Here is an 18,609-nt window from a genome sequence, read left to right as displayed (position 1 = left end):
AGAGGCTACGACCCTTAGTTCAAGTGAAGGGAAATCTTAACGCTACAGCATACTATGACATTCTAGATGATTCTGTGCTTCCAACTTTGTGGCAACAGTTGGGCAAGGCCCTAAGCCTGTTTCGGCATGACTTAGTGAGGTCCATACAGAAATGGTTTGTCGAGATCGGTGTGGAATAACTTGACTGGCCTGCACAGAGCCCTGACTTCAACCCCCTTCGTGGAGGAATTGGAATGCTGATTTTGAGCCAGTCGTAAATCGCCCCAACATCAATCCCTGTCCACAACAGCAATGTTCCAGCACCTAGTGGAAAACCTTCCCAGAAGAGTGGAGGATGTTATAGCTGCCAAGGGGAGGGACCAACGCCATATTAATGCCAGTGGTTTTGGAATGAGCAGGTGTCAACATATTGTTGGTCGTGTAGTGTAATATGAGACATGTGGGGGGGGTTGTGCTGAACACACAGGGTCCATCCACAGAGCTGCATTTCCCTTCAACGTATTTATTGATGTACTGAACATGAAAAAAAAATTACAAAGTATTCCAAACAAAGAAAATAACATGTACATCCTTTTAAATACTCAAGATATATTCTATCCCCACCCCCCCAAAAAAACGCTGTGGAACCAAGTAATACTGTACAACTTCAAATAAATAGTAATTCTCACATTTAGAATTTAAATAAAGTGGGGGTGGTGGGGGCTCATTTTGCCATGCCTAGATCGTCAGAGAGCCCCCTCGGGTCCGTTAAGGGATCCTCAATAAAGACCCGTGAGAGGCCAGGCATGAAAAAATGGGCGGGGCCCCCCCCTCCCCCACAGCAGCAATCTATAATCAAAACTGAACTTGTACAACCAACTAAAAAAAACTAAAAAACAAAAACAAATAAAAGTCTAAGAAAAGCAGTTGGTAAATATATAAATGTATATATATATATATATATATATATATATAAATAATGCACAGCACACTGCTCGATAAGGAGACACATGACTAGTAATGAGCTCAAGCTCAAGCTCAAGACAAAGCAGGATGCAGGTGCAGTACTCAGTGCATCTAAGGGCTTGATCAGCCTCTGTTTCGAGAGGAGCAAGAGGTTGTTCGGCAATCTGTTGCAAACCCTTTCTGATATGGTCATGGAACCGCTTCAAGTGAATAGAGCAATATATACACACACCTTTTACGATTTTTAAAGACAGGTTATTATGCATTACATATATATGAATGAAGGAAAGTAAATCAGAAAGCTAAAAAAACTGGTTTATATCCATTCTTTACCACATAAATATATATCTATAATGTTTATATATATATATATATATATATAAATAAAACAAACCAACTTAAATGTCTGTAGTTTTCTTAATAGCAGAAGCAAGACCACCTAAAGACCAAATCACCAACAAATCTGACACTGTAATGCTAGTCCATAGGACAACAAATCAAGTATTTTAACTGAATGTGAACTTTCAAAGTCAAACTGAAATCAAAATAAGGCAATATCTCCCCTGAAAAATCAATCACACTGTAGTTAATCAAATAAAATAAAAAAGCACTTTGCCAAAGTCCCCCCAAAAAAAGAACAAATATGCTAGCTAAATAGTCAACATAAAAAAGGACTTATTTACATTGCGCTAAAGTCCAGGAGTAATCTTCCCCATCGTTCATTCAAACTAGTTTCCTTAAATCAGCTGCCTTCGTCAGCTTGTCCTCTCCCTCCTTTCATACAAAGTAAGGTAAAACCTTTGTTTAATATAAAGACAAAATGGAGTAAATTATATAGTAAGTACACCACAAACCACCATGAGCTCTGTCTGAAGCGAATTCTTTAGGAAGAACTGATTTTTTTTTTTTAAATCCCCCAACCCCCTTTTACCTTGAAGATATTTCCAGTATAATTTTGCATGCACTTTTTTGCAAATAAACCTTCATATTTTTTTCTGTCTGAATTTCCAAATCAAAAGTGAATGAGAGTTGCTAGTCATAATAGCCAGGATGATAGGACAACCCCACTGATGATTATACAAATGAAACCATCACTGCCATTGATTCTAGAATCGAAACATAATACAAAGATCTCAAAAAAAGTATCTTTTACATCAGAAATCTCTCCAGAAATGTCAACCACTGCAAACTTCCTGTTAAGGTGTCATATGAAGATATTTCTCAAAGTATCCAAGTCAAAATATTTTTTCCAGGTCCAGTAAAAAGTTTCTCCAAATTTGTCTTTTTATAAAAATAGATGCTTTGTAAACCCACATCAAAGAGGTTCTTAGCTCTTTGGCAAGGTACTGCTTTAGGACATTTTTTGTGTGTTTTTCTCCATTAACTTTACAATAAGCAATATTACGCAGCCAACCAATAACTAACTAACTCATATTACAATAAACATAATACTAACTTTTTTTTTTTTTTTTAACGGAATAAATCAAAAATAAATACTTCGTTAACCACTAACCACTTAAGACGCAAAAAGCACCAAGGCAAATCAAGACACAGAAAAAAAATACAAAAAGAAAAATATCACTACACAAAGCCTTACAAAACTTCCTGTTTTTTTTTTTTTTTACAGCAGATGTGCAACAAAACAAAAACAAAACAAAAAAACAACCCTTTAGTAACATTTTTAAAAGGTCCAGCTTTAAAGACAGGCGTGAAAACCTGCAGTGTTTTCTCTGGTTTTACCACAAAGTATTTTAAGAAGTTTTAAAGCCTAGCAATGAAGGAAAAGAAAGAAACACACTTTTGCACGCTAAGTATAGTTTCCCTTCGTAACACTGATTTACAAAGATGTTTTTACTAATGTAGAAAGTTTTACGGTCGGTAGGTTTCCATTTTAGGTTTTTCCATTTTCTGTAGAGTTTTCTATAAACAATCCGAGATTAGGCTTTGTGCGTTTTGTTGGTTTTAAACGAGACTTGCAGAACTCTGTCCCCGAGGCGGTATCCGTTCAAGCTGGCGATGGCCATGGCTGCCTCGTCGTAGTTAGTCATGGTGACAAATCCGAACCCTTTGCACTTGTTTGTGTTAAAGTCCCGGATGACCTTGACGTTTGTGACGGCGCCAAACGGCCCAAACATCTGCCACAGAATGCTTTCGTCTGCATCCGGAGCCAGGTTATAGACGAAGATGCACCAGCCGGTGCCCGCGTGCCCTGGGATGTTGATGCCAGCCAGGCTGGTTACCCCATCGATGGCCATAGGGGAGAACCGGCTGTAAAAAAAAAACACAAAAAAACAAAGACAAGCACGGGTCAATAGAAAACCCAGACAGCAGACAAGCATCATTGAAGGTGGTGACAGTACTATTTGTCATGAAATACAGTACTGCATTTCAGTGACTTTTCATTGAACTCATTAAATAGCTTTTAGGTTTATATAAAACTGCACAAAAACTAAATGTTCACTTGACACAATACCTTGCAACTGCATGTTTATGACCACATTAAGGTTGAGCCAAAACATACCTCATTTAGGGATGACCATTTTGGTCAATTTTGCTGCCTACAAAACTGACCCTCATTAAACCAGTCAACAGTAAAATGAAGTGACCAACAGAAAATACTAAATCAGAGACCTGTATATAAATGGACACGATGCTTAATGTTTCCCGACCCAAGGAGGAAGGCAGGTGACAAGCTTAGGCCCAAAATAAGCCTATAGAAACGCAAATGAGCTTATTTCAGGACAGATTTTGGTGAGCATGAAATCTCTCGCTTCGCCCTCTCTGATACTATGCGTGTATACATGGACTGGACATTTTTTCCACAAACAGCTTAATAGAAACCAGCAACAATAGCAAGCCCATCGTTCTTAGTTAAAAGGCTATATAGCCTAGTATTAAGCATGTCCAAATGCAACTTAGAGGAAGACCACATTCTAAAAACAACACAACACGAGTAATTCCACTTGACATGAAAATCTCAGTTCGAAATATTAGAGGAATCTAATACCAACAACTACAATGGGTTGCTAATATGACCAGGATTGTGCCTTTGGCTTCTGGACAATGAAAGAACGTTGATCTGATAACCAATAGAACAGGAGAGAAATGCCAGTTAAATGGCATAATAAATCAAATAAAAAAAATTGCCTCCACATTTGTGGATGGACGTTCACTAGGCTACTTTGAAGCAAGGTACGACATGCCTTTATTTAAAAGTAAAGTAAAACATTGAGGTTTCAAAACAATTACACTGCCTCAAGCTCCCAGTGCTAAGCGGTCAAGCAGTGGGTGATGCGCTGAGAGTCAACGGTAGGCAGGCTATGGTTGCAACCCAATTCAGTCGAATGGGAGGCATGGTTTAATTACAAGTTGAGACTGAAAAATAATAAATAGCTCCTTTAAAGTTAACCCTCGATTGCATCTAGAAAGGGACTATTCCTCTACTATAACTAGTCTCTGTACGCTGTCTGACAGGTGGTAGACTATTCCTCTACTATAACTAGTCTCTGTACGCTGTCTGACAGGTGGTAGACTATTCCTCTATTATAACTAGTCTCTGTACGCTGTCTGACAGTTGGTAGACTATTCCTCTACTATAACTAGTCTCTGTACGCTGTCTGACAGTTGGTAGACTATTCCTCTACTATAACTAGTCTCTGTACGCTGTCTGACAGTTGGTAGACTATTCCTCTACTATAACTAGTCTCTGTATGCTGTCTGACAGTTGGTAGACTAGTCCTCTACTATAACTAGTCTCTGTACGCTGTCTGACAGTTGGTAGACTATTCCTCTACTATAACTAGTCTCTGTATGCTGTCTGACAGTTGGTAGACTATTCCTCTACTAAACTAAAAGAAAAGAAACATCCCCTTTTCAGGTCCCTGTCTATCAAAGATATTTGGATTTTTACGAATTAACTACACAGATCTTCATTGTAAAGTGTTTAAACACTGTTTCCCGTGCTTGTTCAATGAACCATAAACATTTAATGAACATGCACCTGTGGAACGGTCGTTAAGACACTAACAGTTTACAGACGGTAGGCAATTAAGATCACAGTTATGAACACTTAGGACACTGAAGGCCTTCCTACTGACTCTGAAAAACACCAACCAGAAAGATTCCCTGCTCATCTACGTGAACATGCCTTAGGCATGCTGCAAGGAGGCATGAGGACTGCAGATGTGGCCAGGGCAATAAATTGCCATGTCCGTACTGTGAGACACCCAAGATAGCACTACAGGGAGACAGGACAGACAGCTGATCGTCCTCGCAGTGACAGGCCATGTGTAACACCTGCACAGGATCAGTACATCTGAACATCACACCTGCAGGACAGGTACACGATGGCAACAACAACTGTCCAAGTTACACCAGGAACACACAATCCCTCCAGTGCTCAGCCTGTCCGCAATAGTCTGAGAGAGGCTGGACTGAGGGCTTGTAGGCCTGTTGTAAGGCAGGTCCTCACCAGACATCACAGGCAACGTCGCCAATGGGCACAAACCCACCGTCACTGGATCAGACAGGATTGGCAAAAGGTGCTCTTCACTGACAAGTCGTGGTTTTGACTCACCAGGGGTGATGGTCGGATTTGCGTTCATCGTCGAAGGAATGAGCGTTACACCGTGGCCTGTACTCTGAAGCAGGATCGATTTGGAGGTGGAGGGTCCGTCATGGTGTGTCACAGCATCATCGGACTGAGCTTGTTGTCATTGCAGGCAATCTCAACGCTGTGCGTTACAGGGAAGACATCCTCCTCCCTCATGTGGTACCCTTCCTGCAGGCTCATCCTGACATGACCCTCCAGCATGACAATGCCACCAGCCATGCTGCTCATTCTGTGTGTGATTTCCTGCAAGACAGGAATGTCAGTGTTCTGCCGTGGCCAGCGAAGAGCCCGGATCTCAATCCCATTGAGCACGTCTCAGACGTGTTGATCAGAGGGTGAGGACTAGGGCCATTCCCCCCAGAAATATCAGCAAACTTGCAGGTGCCTTGGTAGAAGAGTGGGGTAACATCTCACAGCAAGAACTGGCAAATCTGCTGCAGTCCATGAGGAGGAGATGCACTGCAGTACTTAATGCAGCTGGTGGCCACACCAGATACTGACTGTTACTTTTGACCCCCACTTTGTTCAGGGACACATTATTCCATTTCTGTTACATGTCTGTGGAACTTTTTGAGTTTCTCTCAGTTGTTGAATCTTATGTTCATACAAATATTTACGTTAAGTTTGCTGATAATAAACACAGTTGACAGTGAGAGGATATTTATTTTATTGCTGAGTTTATAACTAGGCTCTGTATGCAGTCTGACAGGTAATAATCCTCTCAAATTAGGCTCTGAATGCCATGCGCGTGATAGATAAAATGCATGACGATTAGCAAAAATACACACATCAATTTAACTTCACTAAATTATGCATTTTAACCCAAAAGCAAATGTATTTTCGGTGACCAACCGATTAAACCAGCATAACCCTACTTTCTCATTGCCACTTGACCACCTTACAGGGGGGGGGGGGGGGGGGGGGATACTTCCTAAATAGCACAGTGGAAGAATTTCCTGAAAAACCAGGAAGGAAATCCCAAAGACAATAATGAAGTCCCCTGAAATCTCAGCTCGTAGGTAATCGTTGTTTTGCAGTTTGACAGAGACAGAGACAGAGAGAGAGAGACAGAGAGAGAGAGAGAGAGAGAGAGAGAGAGAGAGAGAGAGAGAGAGAGAGAGAAAAAAAGCAAAGTGCACAGGAGAGCATGAATTATTTCAGCAGTTGTCAGATGAGATGAGCTGCTTCAGTTGTCCTCTCTGGGAACATGCATCATGACAGGTGTGCTCAGAGCATCACGGAACCAAGACACCAGCCCACGAGCAGTAAGAAATCACAAGTCTACCAGTGAAGGAAAGGAGAGCCTTCAGAAGGATTGAACTTCAATCAGACTTCTGGAAGAAAAGAGGGGAGGGGGTGAAATGAAGCGGAAACAAAATGCCAGATTGGAGTCAAGTTCCTGAGAGGCGGCTGACACTGCCGTCTCGGTTGTTTAAAAACGGGACACGATTGTCAATAATGGATCAAGGTAAGAGCGCGAGAGGTAGAGCGCGCGCCAGAGAGAAAGGAGGAGTGGGAGAGGCAGAAAGAATGCCTGGGCTTATAGGATCAGGTAGGCACTCACTGTCTGACATGTGACCCGTCGCTGCCACCTCTCCTGCCAGCGTGAATCACCCTCAGAACCCAGCAGCGTGTTCACCCCTGACAGGCTCTCCTTCACACACACAATGCGCGGATTGACCCGCAGTTCCCACGGTGATATCCGTGGGGCGGGTCGAATCGCGAAAAAAATAACTTAGAAAAACATCACCTTGTGCAATTTCTATCTATAGGCTACATTTAAGTTTATGTTTTCATTATTGAAGTCTATCTGGTATTGGTGAGTGAGTCTGAGCTTTAGAGAATAACTGTACATGGGGCCCAGTGACCTACACACCAAATACTTTTGGGAACGAGGAAGAAAAAGGTTGATGTTCATCCAGAGGCAAAAAAAAGGACAACGTCAACGTTTAATTCAATAAGAGAAAGCCTGTGGAATGGAGAGTTGAAAAGGAGGGAGGCTCAGAACAGTAATGTTTGGGAAGGATTTTAAGGGGTAAAAGAGGATGATGGAGGTGCCTATTTTTATGTGTGATGATTGTGAGGCGCTATACGAATTTAACAATCAAGATGGAGGACTTCAAATAGGCCTATGGCACCTTAAGGGAACTGTAGCCTACTGTTCAGATGGGTTAAAATGTAAACTGACATCTGGACACTGACTGAAGGTCTACAACCTCTCACATAGTCCTTATTAACTCCTGCGGAATTAAGCATTTCTTGCAGTAAAATGATACATGAACTGTACATTTTGACTCAGGAACAAGAGTGGATAAATATAACTTCTTCCTTTCAGCATCTTGACAGCATGCGAATGGGCAGTTAGGGACCGTCTGTAAAGTTGTTGTCTTTATCAGCGTCGTAAAAATCGTATAGTATTTCAAAGAAAACTCAAACTGTTTTTGCTTTGTCATTTTGGGGAATTGTGATGCCATTATGGGGTATTGTTTGTAGATTTAACATTTTACACCAAATGTTGACTCTGGAACAGGAGTGGGAGAAAAAGGTTTACTTCATTCAACATGTTGAATGTTTAGTTCATAAACATCTGTGTTGACGTGCAACATTTATCGGCATCAAAAAAGCTGATTGAAAAATACTAAAACACATAAAATATGTATCCAAGCCAAACTGAAATCTTATCAGAAACATGTTGGGTCATTTTCAAAAGCTTTCTATGACCTTACAACCGGTCAAACTGATGTCATTTTGGACATTTTGCACCAACATTTTTTATTTTTTTTTTTGCATTTCTCCCCGGTTCCTAAACGTCTTTGTTCCGCGAAAGACGCAGAGACCACAGAACTTTACAGATGTGAACTAGATTGAAGCATTCATTCTATCATTCTGGTGAGCAAGGGTTTATTTAGTCTTGCAGGGCAACATAATGACAAAAGAGAAGCTGCATGTATCTAAATTATAGTCAAGTTGACTAACAAATAGCTTTCCAAAAAAATACTGGAAGTTATACGCAGAAACATATCTAAATCAGGCCAGCAAAATCCTGCATCCCCCTGTCAAAATCATCCCGCCATCAGACTGTAGCCTACAGAACATGTTCTATATTAGAGGGTTAGGGGTCGGGTGCAGCCCTCGGATTGTCACATCTAGTCGGGTGGTTGAGGAACTAACAGCTGACCCACACTCCACTAACACATACACACAACAACCCTCCCCATCCCAAAGCCACAAAATGCCAGAATATTTGACCGACAACCTCAATTCTAGTCAGTATGGGGTTCAGGGAACAGCTGAAAACAGGTCATGGAAAATGATCTAGGCCTCACCTCGGATGGAAAAAACACCCAATGTGTCCCAAAGAATTTCCTAATGCAAAACTGCAACTGTAGTAATAAATGAATTACCTCTTGACTCCATATGCCATGTTTAGCAGATTGTCCAACCTGAAATGAAAGTGTAATTCAGTTGTAGCAGATACTACACAGTCTGCAGAACATTGATGAAGATCAACACATTATAAATAAAAAGAGATACCCAATGAGCATATGTTGTTTTCAGAGATCGTCTCTCATAATTGACTGGCTGACGCGAGCTAAGCAATTTAACTCGCTGGGAATCCCCAGGGAAATTACATCCAAATGGCCTTGTTTACATTGTGTGGTATAGATGCACTAATGTTGATGTAAAAAGGACAAGCGCATGCCATTATATGGTTTAACAAGAATAATGAAAATAAATACAAAGCCATTGTGCACTACAAAAGTGCAACACATTAAATAAAAAAAATAAAACATGTTTTAAAAAAGGGCAAAAAATGAGTCACTAGGGAAGTTAAGTATTGTTATAAGTCCCAGTGCAGTCAAATGTGATTTTCCTGTGTTTTATATACACAATTCCACACTATGAAGGCTGGAATAATACTATGGAAATTGTCATAATGCCATTTTAGTGTTTGAAAAGAACACCTGGATTCTCTGCCCGTTTTGGTGGGATGGAGTTTTGACCACCAATCACCATGCAGTAAATTAGCTAAATGACCAATAAGAGAGAGTTCCAAACCTCGACCAATAACAACAAAATGTTCTCTTTTGTCATCCCGACTCAGTCCTAGCTAAAGGCTTTTATATTATTTTTAATATCACTTTAATTGAAAACAAAAATTACAGTAAAGTCCTTAAATAATTCCCCAGAAGTGGTTTGATGGTGAGATTTTTTTATTTTATGGCTGCATTGTCCCTTAAAATAAATATTCAGCTTTCATGATAGTTAGAATACACTACATTTCTTATACCAAGACTGGCAAAAATGTGCATTGGGAAAGCTCAATGAGAAGTCCTTCAGCAGCAATAGGAAGGGTGGCAATACAAAACATAAGCTAATTCGGTTTTTTGGTTGCCTCTTTTCCTTGAGGTGGGTGTGTGTGTGTGTGGGGGGGGGTTCAAATAGTTAAGTGTTTTAATGACCAGAATACTAAAATCGCTCAGACCCACATTCAACAAGATTAGATATTTGCAACAAGGAGTAGTACAAAGTAAAAATGTGAATAGCGTAATTATTTTTTTAATAACTCTGGGATGTTTTAATAATAAGTGAAACAGAACGTTATAGCGTCATGTAGTCTAGAGTATTTCAATGGAAAGTGAGACGATTCAAATGAGGTTTTTAAAAATGTTTTCCCCCTGAGGAATAAATGGATTTCATGTCATTGTAGGTAGGCTATGACTTGGCTCTAACCATAAACGCAGTAGGTGGGTTTGTTTTTGGTATACCCCTTTACCTGACGCGTTGTGCCTGTGGTGGTAGGTGGGTTTGTTTTTGGTATACCCCTTTACCTGACGCGCTGTGCTTGCGGTGGTAGGTGGGTTTGTTTTTGGTATACCCCTTTACCTGACGCGCTGTGCCTGCGGTGGTAGGTGGGTTTGTTTTTGGTATACCCCTTTACCTGAAGTGCCTGCGGTGGTAGGTGGGTTTGTTTTTGGTATACCCCTTTACCTGACGCGCTGTGCCTGCGGTGGTAGGTGGGTTTGTTTTTGGTATACCCCTTTACCTGACGCGCTGTGCCTGCGGTGGTAGGTGGGTTTGTTTTTGGTATACCCCTTTTACCTGAAGCGCTGTGCCTGCTGTGCGAGGGGTCCGGGGTACCTTCGATTGGGCGACTGGTACAGCTGGGAGAGCAGAGCCTGGCTCGTCTTCTGGCTGGGGTTGTTGGCGAACTTCACGGTGATGGGCTCTGTGGCGCCCGGTGGCTTCTGGCCATTCAGGCCCTTGATGGCTTCTTCTGCTTCGATTCGCCGGTCAAACCGGATAAAACCCACTCCTCTGGAGACACCTGGGAAACACAAACATCCTGTTTAGACAGGTGGCAATATTGTGGCGCTCTCTGACTTGGTAAGCTACACGCCTTATTAGCAAGTAAGCCTAGCCTGAGCCAGAACTGTGGAAAAAGTGACACAGCTTGACGTACAAGTACACCGCCTGAACAGGACAGGAGTGAAGACGCTAGTTGCCAGGACCGTGAATAAGAAACACTGCTAGTTTATTGCAAGGCAATGTCAATATACTTGAAGAAAAAAAAATTAAAAGCTGTATGAAAAAATAATAATAATTGTAGTCGACCTGGGTCATCAAAACATCAAGCCTACAACTGCTATTAGAAAATGTAGTCATTTTTTCAAAAATCAGCACAACAAATCCCATAAGGCAACGATATGATTAGGTCAGTAAGCTAACTGATAGAACCCATCCGCAGACGAAGAAGCATGAAGATTCCTTCTACAAAACCCACTGTTGGCACAGATCCTTACACAAAAATAAAGTATAATTGTATTGGCAACCAATTACATTTGGAAGCCTTGCCCCTAACTCTTGACTGAATATTATACATTTCTACAGCAGAGCGGTTCTGTTTATTAGTATTTTATAAGGAGCGTACAGATTACATTTCCACATGGCAGTTTGGAAACGGAGGCGATCATAACATTTATATGATTTCAAGCCATGAAACGGGCATTACAGCTACACCTTCAGGGGCAGAGAGCGAGGGGAGGGCAGGGGCAGAGAGCGAGGCAGGGCAGAGAGCGAGGGGAGGGGCAGGGCAGAGAGCGAGGGGAGGGCAGGGCAGAGAGCGAGGGGAGGGCAGGGCAGGGCAGAGAGAGAGGGGAGGGGAGGGCAGGGCAGAGAGAGAGGGGAGAAGGAAGTTGTAGAGATAGAGGGAAGACGTACATACTATTAAATTACTACACTTCAATCTTTCTACTCTACAATCTATTTCATATTTTATCCAGCCATGTACATTTATGAAAGGCTGCAGCAGTACAATGGAATGTTGGGACACAGTGGTACCTCAGATTCATTCCTGAGGCCTGGCTGGGAGGGGGGGGTACTGGGACAAAACACAAACAGAGCGAGTGGGGGGCTTCCTACTCACCAGTCACTTGGTCCACCAGAATGCGTGAGGTAATGATTCGTCCGTACTGAGAGAAGAGCTGCTCTAGTTCTTTCTGAGTCATGGTTTTTGGTAAGCCACTGACGTACAAATTTGCATCTCTAATGGAGGCCGAGCTCGGACGAGCGTAGGACACCTAGAGCGGGAGCAATTACAAGAGACTGGCTAAGTGTCCTCTTCAATACACCAACCACAGACTGGTGTATTGAAGAGGACACTAACCAATGACAGTTCACAGTGAAGAATACCACTAGTGCCCTTACAGAAAACAGTGACGACAGCCTTGAGACACTACAAGCAGTGGAGAAACACATCTCTCTACTACCCCCCCCGTGTTTATGTCTAACGAGTGCAGGGACAATCAAAAGCATTGAATTCAATGATAAACATTCAGTGCTTTGAATAAATTGTTCTTTATTTGAACAAAAAAAAATATCTACATCTGACACAATTATGGGGAAATTTATATTCACAAGTCTCAATCTCCAAGACGGTTTCTGGAATGTTCCAAACCCAAGGGAACAGAACCAGGGTGGGAGTGACATCAAGTGTTTTCTGCACTGATGAAAAATTTCAGGTTCCAGGCCTAGTCTGGTTCCAGGCCTTTTTGTAAACAGTAGGCTTGTTTGATATAAAACGTACTGTAGGAGAATATTAATGTTAAGTGGGCTTTTTTGTGAGGTTGTATTAGGGATGGGCACGATTATTCAAATATCCAAAAGGGATGTAAGTATTTGATCACTTTGAGTTTATTTGTTAGACCCCATTTAACAAACAAAAAAAAAACAGATTAAATTGTATTATCCTTGTGACATCGTGTGTCACGCACATATTACACCACAATAGTGTATTGAAAGCAGGTGGTTCCCGAGTTGATTAAGCAATTAACATCCCATAATGCTTAGAGTCACTTATTAAAATGCTCTGTGGGCCATTATTTTGACTCCCATGGGTATGCCCCCATAGGATGACAAAGCCCCTATCCACAGGGCACGAGTGGTCTCTGAATGGTTTCCATGAGCATGAAAACCCTGGAAACCACATGACCATCTCAGTCACCAGACCTCAAACCAATTGAACATGTATGGGAGTTTCAGGAGCGACGCCTAAGACAGCGTTTTCCAACTTGGTTGTGTATGTTAGGGGTGAAGCCTCACACAGGGACCCTCTGGTCCAGAATCTAAAGGGGTGTAGGACCTAGGGGGAGGCAGGGAGAATCTGAAGGGGCGTAGGACCTAGGGGGGGAATCTGAAGGGGCGTAGGACCTGGGGGGGGCAGTGAGGATCTGAAGGGGCGTAGGACCTAGGGGGGAGGCAGGAGAATCTGAAGGGGCGTAGGACCTAGGGGGGACCTGGGGGGGCAGGGAGAATCTGAAGGGGCGTAGGACCTAGGGGGAATCTGAAGGGGCGTAGGACCTGGGGGGGGGGGGGGGCAGTGAGGATCTGAAGGGGCGTAGGACCTAGGGGGGAGGCAGGGAGAATCTGAAGGGGCGTAGGACCTAGGGGGATCTGGGGGCACCTGGGGGGAGAATCTGAAGGGGCGTAGGACCTAAGGTAGGACCTGTGGGGGGGGGGGGGGGGGGCAGTGAGGATCTGAAGGGGCGTAGGACCTAAGGGGGAATCTGAAGGGGCGTAGGACCTAAGGGGGGGGAATCTGAAGGGGCGTCTGAAGAATAGCGTTCCAGACAGTTGTAGAATATATGTCAAATTGCATTGCGGCTGTTCTGGTGGTCCAAACGCCCAATTAAAAAGCATGTTGGGGGTTTCCTTATTTATGGAGGTTACCTGTACCATGACGTTTGACATGCTTACTTTAATAAAAACAAGTTGACCATCATAGGGGGGGGGCAGCGATGCACTAACTTCAAAATAGCAATTATAGGCTCGCACTCATCCATCCAAGTTCTTCTGTACACAACCTGTAGGTGTGTTTCGCCTGAACACTGGGACCAAAACTAACTGCTCCGGGTTAGCCAGAAGAATGTGTGGTGTTTTTTAAAAACACATCCATGTAATAGAAAACACAAGGATACCAGATGGTCCACTAGAAAACAAGGATACCAGATGGTCCACTAGACATGAAAATCAATAGAAAACACAAGGATACCAGATAGTCCACGAGACATGAAGATCAATAGAATACACACCTCAAGTCACCTCATTATCTGAGGATACCAATCCCCTTCTACGCTGGGCACATACACAGAGTGAGAGTTTAAGCGTGGGGACAGTGTGGGTTGCTGCCTCGTGGCTGCCCACAGGTCTGTGTGATCTGGACAGTTTACCACAGCCCTATTTCATTAGGTGTCAAACCTGCTAAACGGTCCTCTACCAAAACCAGCTTCGCAATCTGGCCCGATGGATTTGATCAATAAAAGTCACTCACTCCAATTAAACTCCAAATAGGAACCCCCCCCCCCCCATCCCAACCTTCACACTGCATTTAATGCCAATACAAAGTACATTCTACTGGCTTACGTTTGTGTATTTCTGAAAGAGCAGCTGGAGGACTGTGTGATATATATGTATCTCTCTCACTTTCGGTGTATGTGGACAACCCTTCCAAATAGTGGATTCTGCTGTTTTCAGCCACACCCGTTACTGACCGATGTATAGAACCGAGCACAGCCACGCAATCTCCATAGACAAACACTGGCAGTAGAATGGGCCTTACTGAAGAGCTCAGTGACTTTCAATATGGCACCGTCATTAGGATGCCACCATTCCAACAAGTCAGTTTGTCAAATTTCTGCCCTGCTGGAGCTGCCCCGTTAACTGTTAGTGCTGTTATTGTGAAGTAAAAACTACCTCTGGAAGCAACATCAGCACAAGAACTGTTCGTCGGGAGCTTCATTTTACTTTTTAAAGGAGTCGGTTAAGAACAAATTATTTTTTATTTTTACAATGACGGCCCAGGAACAGTGGGTTAACTGCCTTGTTCAGGGGCAGAAGGACAGATGCAACCTTTGGGTTACTGGCCCAAAGCTCTCACCACTAGGCTACCTGACGCACCTTTCTTCATGAAATGGGTTTCCATGTCCGAGCAGCAGCACACAAGCCTAAGCTAACCATGTGCAATGCCAAGCATCGGCTGGAGTGGTGTGAAACTCGCCGCCATTGAACTCTGGAGCAGTGGAAACACATTCTCTGGAATGATAATCACGCCTCACCATCTGGCAGTCAGACAGACGAATCTGGTTTTTGGCAGAGGCCAGGAGAACGCTACCTGCCTAAATGCATAGTACCAACTGTACAGTGAAGGGAAATCTTAACGCTACAGCATACAATGACATTCTAGACAAGTCTGTGCTTTGTGGCAACAGTTTGGGGAAGGCCCTTTCCTGTTTCAGCATGACAATGCCCCAGTGCACAAGGAGGAAGTCCATACAGAAATGGTTTGTCAAGATCGGTGTGGAAGAACTTGACTGGCCTGCAGAGAGCCCTGACCTCAACCCCATCGAACATCTTTGGGATGAATTGGAACGCCGACTGCGAGCCAGGACTAAATCACCCCCAACCATCAGTGCCCAACCTCACTAATGCTCGTTGCTGAATAGAAGCAAGTCCCCGCAGCAAATGTTCCCAAAATCTATTGGAAAGCCTTCCCAGCAGAGTAGAGGCTGTTATTGCAGCAAAGGGGGGGGGGGGGACACTCCATATTAATGCCAGAGTTCTAATTTCAGAGTAGGGACAAGTATTCAAAATAATTTCACGATTCAAATAGTAAAACCATGGATATTGAGATAGCATCAACTTACAAAGCCATTCATTGAGGACTTTCTGCACAGCCTGGGCAACTCAGGAGAGAAGGTGCAGAGGGAGATGAGCAGGGGCTGGCGTGTGACATAGGAGAGATACAGTAGCCTGAGCCAGGCTAGATCAATACTTGTAGTTGCCATAGGTGGTCTATGAACTGACCTGTAAGAGGCCGTCTTTAGCGCTACGTTAGCTAGCCAGCTAGGCTAACTGGGGGAAGGTTTTGCTTTGCTACACTCCTCATCTACAACAACAACGCCATTCAGATGAAAACATGCTCCCTTGTTGGTTACTTGTTGTAGCCTACTCCTAATTTAGCTAACTTAACTCCGCTCATTTGTTTAGTTCTATTTTGCATCTGCGATCTCCCACTTCACGTTGCTACACATGGAACCTGCTACACATGGAACCTCTGACTAACGCGCGCAACTAGCCTAGTGGTTAGAGTGTTGGACGAGTAACCGGAAGGTTGCAAGGTCGAATCCCCGAGCTGACAAGGTAAAAAAATCTGTTGTTCAGAGCACTGTCATTGAAAATAAGAATTTGTTAAAGGACCTGCCTAGTTAAATAAAGGTTATTTACTTAATGTCCCTTTGTATATTTGAATAAATGTGCCCATTCCTATTTAAGAGGTTTAGAGACACAGAACATGTTTTCACAAGCAGCCATTTTCTCCCTCTCTTGGATCAGGCCAGTGTATGTACCGTGGAAAATCACATCCAATAAAAATCAGCCCCAGCGTTCACAGGTCCTGACGCACTGCATGAAGCAAATGAGTTTCTCCAGCACATCAATACCGGCTCTGCCACACGAATACCAATAAGAGAGCCACCTCCCTGTACCGGCATCATACACAGGCGCTCGGGCACACTACAGCAGCACATGCAACCATAGAAACAGCTCTGCTCTACATATTACAGGCTCCCTCTCCTTGCTTCACAATGACTCTACTTAATACCAAACAGAAAGTTAGAACATTTGGACAGCACACAATTACAGTGCAATGGTTCTTTTTTTGCAACTGGATACTAAGCGTATGGAAATGGCTTAGAATAACAGAATAGAGTTACATAATAGAACATTGTTATATTCTAAAGTAACATAATAGAACATTAGGATAACAGAATAGAACAATGAGAATTAAGTTACCAGGTTAAAATTCCATCATAGTGGACAATTGGATGAAGAATCCCATGTGATACTTGAGGGATCGGTGGGTGTTTGCTTACCTTAATGGTTTTGGTCTGTAGTCTCAGGCCATTTAATGTGTTAATGGCTTTCTCTGCATCTTTCGGGTCCACGTAATTCACAAATCCATAACCTAGGCTCTGCCCTGCAATCAGAAAACAAAACCAATTAGAATTACTAAAGTTAAACTGTGGGCAGATCAGGTCTGCCTTTTATTTAACTAGGCAAGTCAGTTAAGAACAAAATTGTAATTTACAATGACGGCCTATTGGGGAAAAGTGGGTTAAACTGCCTTGCTCAGAATGACAGATTTTTACCTTGTCAGCTAGGGGATTCGATCCAGCAACCTTTCGGCTACTGTGCTTAATGCTCTAACCACGAGGCTACCTGCCACCCCACCCACACACACCAATGCATAAAGACTGGAACTGTTGTACATCTATCTACTTTAAAGAGCCTATGATGAACTTGAAGCCTCAAAATGGTTCTGAGCTTAAAGTCCCACAACAACAAAAAAACTCCAGATTCCCGACTTTGAATACCACACATTTAGAAGGTGTTTGGAAGTGGAAAATGTCACAGAGTCTGTTGAACACAGAGGAAAACAAGTCCTGGAGGCCTCCCATTCTCATAACTTGACTTTACATACTGCACATCTTTGGCCTCATTTCTCTTCATGTTCTGTTTGAACTGGCTGGTGATTTAGAGTCTCCCATGGCCCAGTGGATTTAGCTGAAGCCGCATGCTGCTCGTGCTAGCTACCTCAGATGTTGGGAAAATCACGAGACGTCCCTCCCCCTACAACCCTGTACGTCCCTCCCCCTACAACCCTGTACGTCCCTCCCCCTACAACCCTGTACGTCCCTCCCCCTACAACCCTGTACGTCCCTCCCCCTACAACCCTGTACGTCCCTCCCCCTACAACCCTGTACGTCCCTCCCCCTACAACCCTGTACGTCCCTCCCCCTACAACCCTGTACGTCCCTCCCCCTACAACCCTGTACGTCCCTCCCCCTACAACCCTGTACGTCCCTCCCCCTACAACCCTGTACGTCCCTCCCCCTTCTAGCCTACAACCCTGTACCCTGGATATCTACAATAGAGGACATCCCATGTCTTTCAATAACAATGGATTCAACCACAGGATATTACAAAAAAAAAAAAAAAAATCCACATGCCAACTGGCAACATTTGAAACAGCTATTAAGGGCTAGGCTCAGAATCTTGGCCCATCTTGACAAAAGGTCGTGAAGTCACCAATTGCCGGAAGATTCCTCTGCTTCGAAGTGAGTCATCTGACACAGACGAGCGCCGAGGTTCAACGTGTTCCCCTCTATCATACATTTCCAAAATCTACAATAGATTTGACACCCACTCCTTATGGGCACATTGTCAATTCAATTTCCTCCACCCACTCCATTTAGTCTGCAATTCCACTGGTGGTCAAGTTCACAAGCAACTTCAAAATATATGAATAAATATAGATATTAATAAATTAAGATATGGAAACCTAAAATGGGATTAGATTGAAATATTGGGAGGGGGGGGCATTTTCATAATCCCATGGTAGCACCCACAAATGACCCTTTAAACTAAATGCACAAAATGTACACATGTAATGCTTCAATGTGGGATGCAGATTCAACAAAAGGGTGGCTCTCTAC

At 43.2% G+C, this 18,609-nt stretch overlaps 1 protein-coding gene across 2 annotated transcripts in view; it reads right to left on the bottom strand.

Annotated features, from left to right (window-relative positions):
• Window positions 1-1,343: 1,343 nt before the first annotated feature.
• The window catches only part of elavl2 (ELAV like neuron-specific RNA binding protein 2), a 49,634-nt gene continuing 32,368 nt past the window's right edge, over window positions 1,344-18,609 (bottom strand). Inside the window, exons 4-8 of one of the 2 annotated variants that reach the window (XM_064940799.1) lie at window positions 16,987-17,090; window positions 11,985-12,138; window positions 10,661-10,886; window positions 8,962-9,000; window positions 1,344-3,213 (exon numbers count right to left, since the gene is read on the bottom strand). In XM_064940799.1, the coding sequence (XP_064796871.1) occupies window positions 2,883-3,213; window positions 8,962-9,000; window positions 10,661-10,886; window positions 11,985-12,138; window positions 16,987-17,090 (854 nt within the window). In that variant the 3' untranslated portion in view covers window positions 1,344-2,882. The remainder of the gene's footprint in view (window positions 3,214-8,961; window positions 9,001-10,660; window positions 10,887-11,984; window positions 12,139-16,986; window positions 17,091-18,609) is intronic. The other variant, XM_064940800.1, reaches the window with a different exon arrangement.

This window comes from Oncorhynchus masou, chromosome 27 (assembly GCF_036934945.1).
Source record: "Oncorhynchus masou masou isolate Uvic2021 chromosome 27, UVic_Omas_1.1, whole genome shotgun sequence".
NCBI classification, from domain to species: Eukaryota; Metazoa; Chordata; class Actinopteri; order Salmoniformes; family Salmonidae; genus Oncorhynchus; species Oncorhynchus masou.
The sequence above is the reverse complement of the archived record's forward strand: the minus strand, read 5'-3'. Positions and strand labels throughout refer to the sequence as shown.